Source organism: Salvelinus alpinus, chromosome 18, assembly GCF_045679555.1.
Source record: "Salvelinus alpinus chromosome 18, SLU_Salpinus.1, whole genome shotgun sequence".
Lineage (NCBI taxonomy): Eukaryota > Metazoa > Chordata > Actinopteri > Salmoniformes > Salmonidae > Salvelinus > Salvelinus alpinus.
In genome coordinates, this window is record NC_092103.1 from 31729221 (window position 1) to 31741896 (window position 12676).

The 12676-nt window shown below is 43.4% G+C and overlaps 1 protein-coding gene across 1 annotated transcript in view; it reads left to right on the forward strand.

The window, feature by feature from the left end:
• Positions 1 to 12676, forward strand: part of LOC139544185 (laminin subunit gamma-3-like) — a 245472-nt gene that overhangs the window by 93895 nt on the left and 138901 nt on the right. Inside the window, exons 8-9 of the mRNA XM_071351006.1 lie at positions 8967 to 9103; positions 9262 to 9381. Coding sequence (XP_071207107.1) covers positions 8967 to 9103; positions 9262 to 9381 — 257 coding nt within the window. The remainder of the gene's footprint in view (positions 1 to 8966; positions 9104 to 9261; positions 9382 to 12676) is intronic.

The following is a 12676-nucleotide window of genomic DNA, read 5'->3' on the forward strand; positions in this document are numbered from 1 at the left end:
AATGGGAGTGGAGCTAGGCACTGCAGGGCCTGGATTAACCTCTACATCACCAGAGGAACAGAGGAGGAGTAGGATAAGGATACGGCTAAAGGCTATAAGACTAAACACTAGTGCGTTCAGAACAGCGAGTAAAAGGAGCAGGTTTCTGGGCACGGAAGAATATATTCAAGGCATAATGTACAGACAAGGGTATGGTAGGATGTGTATACAGTGGAGATAAACATAGGCATTGAATGACGATGAGAAAGGTATTGTCTCTAGAGGCACCATTTAAACCAGGTGAGGTCACCGCATCTGTGGGAGGTGGAACAAAAGGGTTAGCTAAGGCATATTCAGCAGGGCTGGAGGCTCTACAGTGAAATAAGACAATAATCACTAACCAAAACAGCAATGGACAAGGCATATTGACATTAGGGAGAGGCATGGGTAGCCGAGTGATCATGTGGTCTAGTGAGTAGCTAGGCGGGCTGGAGACAGCTTGCGGGCCAGGGCTAGCAGGCTAGCAGAAGGGCCTTAGGGGGACGTTGCGATGGAAGAGTCAGTTGTAGCCCCCCCGGGTGGTTACGTCGGCAGACCAATCGTGATGGATCGTATAGTAAAAGGGTACAGGCCAATTGGCAAAAATAGGTATTGTAGCCCAAGAAAATTGGCTGATGGACCTCTTCAGCCAACAGTCCGATATGCTCTAGACAGCTAGTGTGCTGCGGCTAGCAGATGGGCATTCAGGGGACGTCGCGACGGAGAAGCCTGTTGAAATCCCATCGGCGGATTACGTCGGTAGACCAGTCGTGAAGAATCGGCGGGGCTCCGTATCAACAGTAAATGTGGTCCAGGCCAATTGGCAAAATACGTATTGTAGCCCAAGGAAGTGGCTGATGGACCACTTCAGCTAGCCGGGAGATGGGCCTAGCATAGGCTAGCTCCAGGCTAATTGGTGCTTGCTTCGGGACAGAGACGTTAGCCAGGAGTAGCCACTCGGATAGCAGCTAGCTAGCTGCGATGATCCAGGTGAAAAGGTTCAGAGCTTGCGGTAGGAATCCGGGGATGTGGGGAAAAGAGTCTGGTTTTCTCTGGGTTGAATCGCACTGTGCAGACTGGCAGGAGTTGTCCGGGCTAAAGGTTAGCTGATGACCGCTAGCAGTGACTAGCTGACTACTAGCTAGTAGCTAGTTAGCTGGCTAGCTGCTGTTGGGGGTTCCGGTTCTAAAGTAAAGAAAATAGGAGAACCGTACCACATTGGGTGAGGTGGGTTGCAGGAGAGTATGTTGGAGATGAGGTTAAAAAAATATTTAAAAATATATATGAATTATACACACCCAGACACCAACACACACACTCACACACACCAGTGGTCTCCCCTACAGCAGTCTGTCTGGAGGTAATGGTAGTGTATCACAGTGTGAGACCAGCTATGGGGTGATTGGCCTTGGCCTCCTCCTTGGCCCCAACACTGCAACAGAGACAGCAACACATGTTCACTTGGCAGATTCTCTCATCTACACTGACTCACATGGCCTAGTGATGGTCTCTGAGCTTGCTCCACAAGATGGAGAGATTAGCCACAACAAGCTACACAGAAACAGTGGGTAAAGTAGCACAGGAGTGCAATGACGAAGCATATAATGACGATATGTTTTGTGCGTGCATGTCAGGGTTTCCGTTAGCAGGCAATTGCCGGCTTTAATAAATACAAAAATATCAGTAAAAAAAAATATTGCCGGCCAAACTGACCTTGATAAAAAAAATCCATTGCGAAATAATGCTTTTTATTAATTAATGGAAATACCAGTCGATGTAAATACATCATGTTTATCGGTCTATAACTTAATTTCATCATTTAGTATAATTAAATTGGCCTGTGTGTATTTTCGTTATTCATTATGTATCTTATTTATCCAACACAATCACAGCATACAGAGCATATTTTGAGCGAGATTTCTCCTGCAGCTCTTCAGCTGGGTGCTGCTGGAGGAAAACATGTGCTTTTTTCAGCCCATTCATTGCACAACAATTCAAAATTCAATCATGTGTTAAAACCAGTTTTGGTGCATGATTAAAAAGAGCTGCTATTTTAATTTCTCAACTGGTAATTGAAGTGCAGGCAACAAGCTATCAGCCACCACTTTACAATGTGAGCTGGTGGCAGTATGTATTTTGAAAACATACTTAATTGTTTGAAACCTGAATATTATATTTCATATTATGAGGCATGTCTTTTATAAAGACTTCATAGTTTCAAGTTTGGGGAAGCTTACAATTTATTCTACAATTTCTACCGTTCTGCATGCCACTTATGATTTTCATGTGCGCAGTTTGTGGAACAGTTTCATTTCAATAATACGTTTTCATTTCTCTAAAGCATTGTCCTGTGGTTAATCATCATTTTTTTCATTATGATGATAAAAAGCTTAAAGTCAACTAATACGAGATCACCAGCCTCTGCCTATGCCCTTCCCAAAAGGGCATAGGCCTCAAGACACATTATCTTCAGACATATTTTAGATGATTTTCACTGACAACCGCAACTCAATAATCAGCTAGGCCTACTGCCAAGCTCGCTGCCCAAATTGCGGGCTTCCCAAAAAGGCATAGGCCTAAGAGTTATTTTTTCAAAGAAGGTAATCCTCACTTCCTCTGTGTCTAAGTCATGCTTTCTAGTGAAGTATTTTGAATGCTTTTATTTATTGCTGTATAAACAGGAATAATTATATGATTTTGGCAAATGTATTTCCATTCATGTCCTGTTCTATTGCTTTTCATATCAACTTTCTATTTGTTGTGCAGAAGGCAAAGGCACAATCCTAGTCATATTAGTAACCCATCCTCGTTGTTGCATGTTTAAAGTCCCCCTCTTTCTAAGTTTCTAAAAGAGATTTTAATCTCTGTCACATATGGAATTGCTACCAGGTGCGCTGTTTAGACTGGTGTTTTCCCAGGTGCGCTGTTTAGACTGGTGTTTTCCCAGGTGCGCTGTTTATACTGGTGTTTTCCCAGGTGCGCTGTTTAGACTGGTGTTTTCCCAGGTGCTCTGTTTAGAATGGTGTTTTCCCAGGTGCGCTGTTTAGAATGGTGTTTTCCCAGGTGCTCTGTTTAGACTGGTGTTTTCCCAGGTGCGCTGTTTAGACTGGTGTTTTCCCAGGTGCGCTGTTTAGACTGGTGTTTTCCCAGGTGCGCTGTTTAGAATGGTGTTTTCCCAGGTGCTCTGTTTAGACTGGTGTTTTCCCAGGTGCGCTGTTTAGACTGGTGTTTTCCCAGGTGCTCTGTTTAGACTGGTGTTTTCCCAGGTGCTCTGTTTAGACTGGTGTTTTCCCAGGTGCTCTGTTTAGAATGGTGTTTTCCCAGGTGCGCTGTTTAGAATGGTGTTTTCCCAGGTGCGCTGTTTAGAATGGTGTTTTCCCAGGTGCGCTGTTTAGACTGGTGTTTTCCCAGGTGCGCTGTTTAGAATAGTGTTTTCTCGCGAATAGCTTTTTGGCAAATGTTTGAAAATGAAAATGTATTGGCTGCTTCATTACACAAATCAAATCAAATTTATTTATATAGCCCTTCGTACATCAGCTGATATCTCAAAGTGCTGTACAGAAACCCAGCCTAAAACCCCAAACAGCAAGCAATGCAGGTGTAGAAGCACGGTGGCTAGGAAAAACTCCCTAGAAAGGCCAAAGCCTAGGAAGAAACCTAGAGAGGAACCAGGCTATGAGGGGTGGCCAGTCCTCTTCTGGCTATGCCGGGTGGAGATTATAACAGAACATGGCCAAGATGTTCAAATGTTCATAAATGACCAGCATGGTCAAATAATAATAATCACAGTAGTTGTCGAGGGTGCAGCAAGCCAGCACCTCAGGAGTAAATGTCAGTTGGCTTTTCATAGCCGATCATTAAGAGTATCTCTACCGCTCCTGCGGTCTCTAGAGAGTTGAAAACAGCAGGTCTGTGACAGGTAGCACATCCGGTGAACAGGTCAGGGTTCCATAGCCGCAGGCAGAACAGTTGAAACTGGAGCAGCAGCACGGCCAGGTGGACTGGGGACAGCAAGGAGTCATCATGCCAGGTCGTCCTGAGGCATGGTCCTAGGGCTCAGGTCCTCCGAGAGAGGAAGAGAGAATCAGAGAGAGCATACTTAAATTCACACAGGACACCGGATAAGACAGGAGAAGTACTCCAGATATAACAAACTGACCCTAGCCCCCCGACACATAATCTACTGCAGCATAAATACTGGAGGCTGAGACAGGAGGGGTCAGGAGACACTGTGGCCCCATCCGATGATACCCCCGGACAGGGCCAAACAGGAAGGATATAACCCCACCCACTTTGCCAAAGCACAGCCCCACACCACTAGAGGGATACCTTCAACCACCAACTTACCATCCTGAGACAAGGCAGAGTATAGCCCACACGAGCTGCGTGTTCTGTTAAGATGCATTACCATAATCTACATGTGATTTCTGTTCTTCCGAGCACTGTGGGTGGAAGCCCTAATGGGTTATGCATCCAATGCATATGCTGACCTCCCAAGCAAAAAGGCAGTAACTGCTCATACAGTGGAACTGAGAATAATGGCTTCAAAGTTTTTTACTTGTCCAGCCAAATTAATTCTAGGGTTATCATTGGAGATGTTATGATCTGTTGCCTTACTAGGAGTACATTTTTTATTCATGTTGACCCTGACCTCTGACATGACCTTTGACCCTTAAACGGTCGTTACTGCCTTCTTCCTTGGCATGATATGTTATAAATTGCAGGGTAATACCAAAGCAAAGAGCAGTATCTGCCATTTTCATTTGTTAGTTTACTATACTTCTCATTTATGCTATTAATACAAGAGCAGTGTAATTACTGACAGTGTAACAGAGTTGAAGCTGCATCCTTTGTGTGTCTTCCACTAAGATACCAGTTGCATTTACATAGAGATGTATGTTCTGCATTAGTCACATTACATACTGTGTTTGACAAGTAGCCCATGTCTTGTTATAAGAATAAATGTGAAAAGCAGCACTGAAATTGTTTGAATTACATGAAATGATTACCTGTCTTGTAATATATAATGATGGAACATGATCGAAGTATGATGTAGGGTAATACAAATTATAAAAAATGACCATGAGATTGCTAATAAAAACATTTTATTTGTATTTTTTCAAATGACACTTTTGAATGAATAAATAACAGCTTTAAGAATACATTTTAAACATATTTACATGTTCATATTCACAAGAGGACCCAAATGACATTTAGCTACAATTGATAAAATGCTGAATAGTTACATTTAATTTTTAAGTAACATTTAATTTTTAAGTAAAACTTTTCCAGTGCTCTTCCATATCACTCCTCATCCTCAGCAATGCTGTTCACAGCCAAGTCATTCCAGAACTGCCTTCGATATGCAGGCATCAGAGGACACAGCTTGGTGATTATGTCCATCTTCTTGGACTCTTCAATCCCTCTATCCTGTGTACGTAGTGTCGAGGGTGTCTCTAGAGTGACTTTCTTCATGATGAAGTCAAGCTCTGTGAAGTCCTTTTCTTCATGGGAGACTTTGTAGAAGAGGCTCCTGGATCCACGCCTCAACTGGATCTCAGCCATCTCTGCCAGCTTTGGTGCTGCTGCCTTCTTCAGCTTGACGATGGAATGGCCAGCTTTCCATGCCAGGATGTTTTCCTTTTTCATTTCCACCACCTCCACCTTGCCTGCATTGGAAGTAGCGACCACATGGAGGAAGTCCCTGAAATCGTACACCACACCTCCAGGTCGAGCTTTCATTTCCTGTTCCACGCCATGGTGGAAACTGTCTGCACTCATGAAGGTGTGTCCTGGCTCGAAGAACTTGAGGGTGATGTCCTCCATCAAAGTTGAGTCAGCATTGACAACACTCACCAGTGATGTTAGGAGGCACCAGTTTTTGTTTTGAGAAGTGCAGTTATCCACCCAATACACTGCATGCTTGACATCTCTCTCACTCTCCAGTGCTGTTACGTAAGATGAAGTAATCTCCTCTGCCTCCTGACCAGCTGTTCCTTCATGCCATACCACTGAGATTGTTTTCTTCTTTTGAGACTTCTTTCCAATGGTGGTGAATGTCTCGTGATAGGCAACGATTCTTCTTGTGAACAATGCTGTTTTCACACCTGGCATGCGAGGGAGCATGATGACTTTCTGCATATCAACGCTCCTCACAGACCAGTCCTCAGGCCAATCTTTCTGTGCATCAGCCTGGTAATGGCTTCTGCTCTGCCCTGCAGACTTCTTATGTTCCTCATATTTCCTACATTGCATGCAGTCGGGGTTGGTAATGGTGAATTCAGGTGCTGCATGGCTGTTGTCTTGGCAGGCTTGGGTTTCCATGGCCTCATTCTCCCTGTGCTCCATCTTCAGATGATGACCCTGCACCAAACAGAGCTCGCACTCCTCCTCTCCAAGCTTCACAAAGCTGATGTTCCTTCCCTTTACCGCCTTGCGATAGGTTTCATAACCGCAGCTGGCATCTTTGTTCTTCTCCTTGTAGTCATTATGCATGAACCGAATATTGACGTCACTAGGGAGGTAGAGGCGATGTGGGGCATGCTCTCGTCTGTAGTGGCTGATTTGGGGATGGAAGGACTCAATGTGTTGCAGAATTGGATTCATGTTCAATTTGCTTGCTTAAGCTTTCTTTCCCCTCTGATCCTTTGGTGGAATCAGTTTTGTGGTGATTGACTTGCCCATCATTGTGACAATCAACCTGTCATTTTTGGGGTGGCAGCCCAATGTTGTCAGAAAAAACACTTTGCACACCTGTTGTGCAGAACCGCTCTGGTTTAGAAGATGGTACAGAAACGACCTGCTGCGTCGACTGTCAGCACCAACAGTGACATTTTTCTTAGATTGCTGTGCCACCATGTGGAAGATCCATGTCCTCTTCTCCTTGTACTTCATCTCCCAATACTTTTCCCATATTTCCTTTCGCCTGACCTCTGAAATATTCTGAGTACATTGCCTCTTGCCTTTGGGACCACATGGCTTACCCATTGGTGGAATCTTGGATTTCTTGTTTGATAGGTGTTCTGGAGTTGTGTCCACGGGCTCAGCTGCCACTTGTGCTGGAACATCCAACTCTGAAGGTGGATGGTAATCTTCATCATCATCATCATTGGCACTTGATTTCTCTTCTGATAGACTGATGTCTATGGAGTCAGAGACCACCCACTGGTTCTCTATTTCTTCAAATAGTGTTGACACTGTGACTTCAGTTAAAGGGGGTAGATCAGGAATCTTTGTTGGAATGTGGCCCTAAAACTCAACTGAAATAAATAGAGCAAATAATCAAGGACATGCATCCTAATGATTCTATTCTGTCATGGATGATAATAATTAATACTGACATTTTCTGGTGTGCAAACATATGATCATAATCCTTTTCAGTTATTCTATAATATAGGATATAACCAATGTTGATTTTATCTTGTGCAAACATTATCTTAATAATTTTCACTGTCATAACTCAGTTAATCTATTAATTTCATTCCTGCTCCCAAAAAGGCTCTTACATTTTCATTTTTATTTTCAAATACAAAAAATTGCATGGATGGACATTGACAGGAATAAACATAGTATTGACGTGGTTGTACTGTCCTAATACACCCTCACATGGCAACTTTGATCCGCATAGATACTAATCATCTAGGCCACAGGGATTGGTGGAAGTCATGCAAAAGCACTGAAGCAGACATATTGAGCACACGTTTGGCATGGCAAAGCTTGTTGTACTAATTACATATGCCACCAACAAAGGTGATGGATACAATTTGGGATTTTAACTTTCCTGACCAGGACAGTCACGCAATACTGGAATATAAAAGAAAACCAGAAACCCTGAACATGTGAGTAGATATATTATTAATGAGCTAGCAATGCTGTGTGTGCGCTCATCCGGAAAACGAGTGTGCGTGGCTTTTGATAATTCAGTATGGGGTGCACGTCCAACTGACCGTCAGCTGGCTAGAGATCGTGTGTGTGGTGTAACGTTACGGATTAAAATAACCCATTGAATGTCAGAATACAACTACAAGGGTTAAATTAATTATAGGTATAATAGAATCAAGCTAGTATAAACTACTGATCGTCTCTTATGGGAACATGTAGCACAAATATATTGCTTCATGCTACTGCTAGCTAGGTAGGTTTTGACGTTTTGGTAGGGGCGCGTCAGTTTTAGCTAAGTGGCTGTCACTGGCTAGAAATCGTGTACTGATTCAAAGAAACCATCAGATGAAATTTCAGAATATAATTCATTATATGGCTAATAGATTGACGTTAGTATCAATTGCAGATCTCTTATGAGAGCAGGTAGCATTGTTAGTCTATGCTCGCTAGCTAGTTAGCTAGCTTAGCTTATTAGCTGGCTAATTAATTTTGATGTCAGATCTACTTAGCTAGCTAGAGCTTACCAGTGTCTGGATGTCGGCGTTTCAGAGCAAGTTCAACCATCATTTTCCCCCTGGAATGCTGTGCCATGGTGTTGTATCCCTAGATTAGCAATGTATGTGTTTGTAGCTGTCAGTCAGTGTCATACTGGTTCGATTGCATCACTATCAGAATAAAATGATATGATACAAGGGTAAAACGCAGTTACTGCAGCAAAGGGCAGGTTGAAACCAAGCTAAAAGGCAGTAAGTTCAGTTACTGCCATTTACCTTGGTTTCACAGTAACGTTTTGCAGTTACTGCTAATACGACCCTCATTTTCTCCAAAACACAATACAATAGAGGCAGGATACTTGTCCACATGATTAAGCATGCATTTAATGTAACAAAAATGACATTAACTCATTTTCGACCAAATGAGCAGGTACTGCCTTTTTGCTTGGGAGGGCAGTATGGGTCAGGTACATTTCTCAAATGGCCGGTAAATTAAAATGTTCCCTGTCACATTGTCCGGCACAACATTTTCCTAACAGAAACACTGGTGCGTGTGTGTGTGTGTGTGTGCAGGTGTAAACCAGGCTCCTTCAACCTGCAAGAGAACAATCCAGCTGGCTGTACGCCCTGTTTCTGCTTCAAACACTCATTGGCCTGCAGATCGTCCAATCACCATGCAGCTGTCAACATCACATCGGACTTCCATGAAGGTATTCAGCCAATCACGATTATCTTGAAAGTACTGCATTCAGCTAATAACTAGCTCATGACTTTCATAAATTATCAGCTAATTATGAAGTCCTTATATTATGGTTATCATCCTGAGTCATTCTGCCATGTTCCTCCTCCTCCCCCTCCCTCCCTGCAGACACAGATGGCTGGTCAGGACAGTTCTCCGGGGGACAGGAGTATCCTCTGCTGTGGAAGGAAGGGGAGGTCTACTTGCTACCACTCAGTGAGGATGATCTCGGCTTCTACAGAGCTCCAGGTGAGAGAGACAGAGCTGACACACACACACACACATACATACACAAAGAGAGCTGATGTCACGTTTAAGGTGAGATATGAGTAGGACCTGGAGTTTTCCCAAACATAAAACCTGGCCAGGAAAATGTATTTATAGGAGAATATCTGGACCATAGATTTATATGAGAAGATCTGGACCCTGGAGTTTATATGAGAAGATCTGGACCCTGGAGTTTATAGGAGAAGATCTGGACCATGGAGTTATATGAGAAGATCTGGACCCTGGAGTTTATAGGAGATAATCTGGACCATAGAGTTATAGGGGAAGATCTGGACCTAAAGATATAGGAGAAGATCTGGGCCCTAGAGTTTTATTAGGAGAATATCTGGACCATAGAGTTATAGGAGAAGATCTGGACCCTAGAGTTATAGGAGAAGATCTGGACCCTCGAGTTATTGTAGAATATCTGGTCCATAGAGTTTATAGGAGAATATCTGGTCCATAGAGTTTATAGGATAATGTCTGGGCCCTAGAGTTTACAGTAGAATATCTGGTCCATAGAGTTTATAAGATAATATCTGAACCCTAGAGTTTATAGGATAATATCTGGGCCCTAGAGTGTATAGGAGAAGATCTGGGCCCTAGAGTTTATAGTAGAAGATCTGGACCCTAGAGTTTTATTAGGAGAATATCTAGACCATAGAGTTTATAGGAGAAGATCTGGACCATAGTTTATAGGAGAAGATCTGGACCATAGAGTTTATAGGAGAAGATCTGGACTCTAAAGTTTATAGGATAATATCTGGTCCGTAGAGTTATAGGAGAAGATCTGGGCCCTAGAGTTTATTGGAAAATAAAGAAAGAAAGATACTTCGTCAGTTGTACAACTGAATGTATTCAACTGAAATATGTCTTCCTCATTTTATCCAACACCTCTGAATCAGAGAGGTGCGGGGGGCTGCCTTAATCGACATCCACGTCATCGGTGCCCGGGGAACAGTGGGTTAACTGCCTTGCTCAGGGGCAGAACGACAGATTTTTACCGTGTCAGCTCGAGGATTTGATCCGGCTTCCTTTTGGTTACCTGCCCAATGCTCCTAACCGCCAGGCTACCTACCGCCCAGATGGAGAAGATCTGGGCTCTAGTATATAGGATAATATCTGGGCCCTAGAGTTATAGGAGAAGATCTGGGGCCTAGTTTATAGGATAATATTTAAGCTCTAGAGTTATAGCAGAAGATCTGGGCCCTAGAGTTATAGGAGAAGATCTGGGCTCTAGTTTATAGGATAATATCTTGGCCCTAGAGTTATGGGAGCAGACCTGGACCCTAGTTTATAGGAGAAGATCTGGGCCCTAGAGTGATAGGAGAATTGTATGCACTTCCAGGATGAGGAAAGATTACACAAAGATGGTCTGTGCTTGGAGAGAGCTCACCTCCTGGTCTTTTAACATGTAAATATGTAAATCATATTACCGTCTGCCACCTTTAATACCCTTGGCTTGTTGCTCGAGATCATTCCCTTGTTCGATTAAACAATACCTCATAACGTTAGCCATAAGGTCATAAAGCACTTGCTGCAACACCATTTTGCCACAGCAGACTCTTAACACGACCATTAGGAGAGAGGAGTTATAGCTGGCTCTGCTACAGGACTTAGAGGCTCTCCCTATGTTGTGTTCCAAATGACACCTTATTCCCTATATAGTACACTACACTACCCTATAGACCCTGGTCAAAAGTAGTGCACTTAATAAGGAATAGGGTGCCATTTGGGACTCAGCCTATATATCAGTAGGAGAGACTAGGCCTGATGGAATTGGATGTCTTGGCCATAGCTGGAAGAAGAACAAAGGGGAAATCGGCCTGGCTCAGCTCAGGCTGGCTACTCAGTGCACCAAGGACCCAACCCAGCGAAGCAGCAGCCAACAGGGAGAGGGATAGAGAGAACCAGTAACAGCAGAAATCCCATTAACTACCAAAACATCCTGATGGTTTCATGTTCAAACTCTCTGATCACACTAAACAAGTTCATTCAGACAGGCGTCTGTCTATTCATTTATGAAAAGCCTTAGATCACAGAAGACTCCTCGGAGGGAAGATACTTTGGTCCACTTGGTCCAGGGATATTTTTAGAGTGTCTTATATGTCGTTAAGTCGACTTGGATATATTTAGTTTGTTTGTTTATTTATGGTTTGGTTTAATTCTCTGTTTTCTTGAAGCTCGTCCATCACTCCAGTGCCTCTGCAGGCCACCACACAGTGATTAGTGGCCAAACTCGCCGGGAGCTGCTTTGTGGCCATCCCCTTATCTCGCCGGAACAGAGCTTGTTGGTGTTGTTTTGTCAAGTAGTAAAATACGGAGATCTATTGCCACATCGCTTTAATGATCTAATTTTCTCCCTGCTTTTATTTTCCTTATGTGTACAGTTACTTTAAAGGTTAGAGCAGAGGCAGGCAGGCTCTCTCTCTCTCACTCTCTCTATGTCTCTCTTGCTTTCTCTCTTTTTCAACACTTCATTTGTATACCTTTGTGCTGTAATCCTCCTGCAGCCTTTCTCACTAAAGCGTCAGATAATTCTGAGTGACAATGCACCGCTACCAAACAACACGCAGAGGGAAAGCAATTTCTTATTAATCTATTTGTCACCTATTTCAGTGTGTCTCGAGCTACGTCTGTCACTTAAACGTCTAGAATCAGATCAGTTGGCTTCTCAGTGTAATGAAAACAGATAGAAATGTTGGGGATCAACGTGTTTCTTCCCGGCTTCCAGAAATACCAGGCGAAACTGCAGTGCCAAAGAACACAATCCCGACACAATGAGGAGCCCAGATCACAGAGCATTATCCAGGGAAGTTCAGCTGGAGTCTTTCAAAGAGAGAGAGAGAAGGCTGAGAGGGAGTTAGAGAAAAAGTCAGAGAGGTAGACAGAAAGAGACAGTGAAAGAGATAGTGAAAGAGAAAGTGAGAGAGAGCCAGAGAGAGTGCGAGAGCGAGAGAAAGAAAGAGAGTTTGTGAATACATGGTCCTCTATCCAATTCATTTACCACCACACTTGTCCTTATCCTCTTGGCAAAGAAAAGATTGCTGCTAGCTGACACATAATAGAAAGGTCACGTTCCTATGACGACAGAGCACTTGTCAACAGATTCTATCATGGATTCCAAGCCAACACCACTTTCTTCAACAGCCTTTCTAATTCAGCCTCACTGATATGGCTTCCACTTTTAACTGCTGGACATTCACTGAAGCAATGCAGGTTATGTGCTACTCCTCTCCAATCCTCCAAGCTCAAGGGTGCAACAGGCAGCTAACAT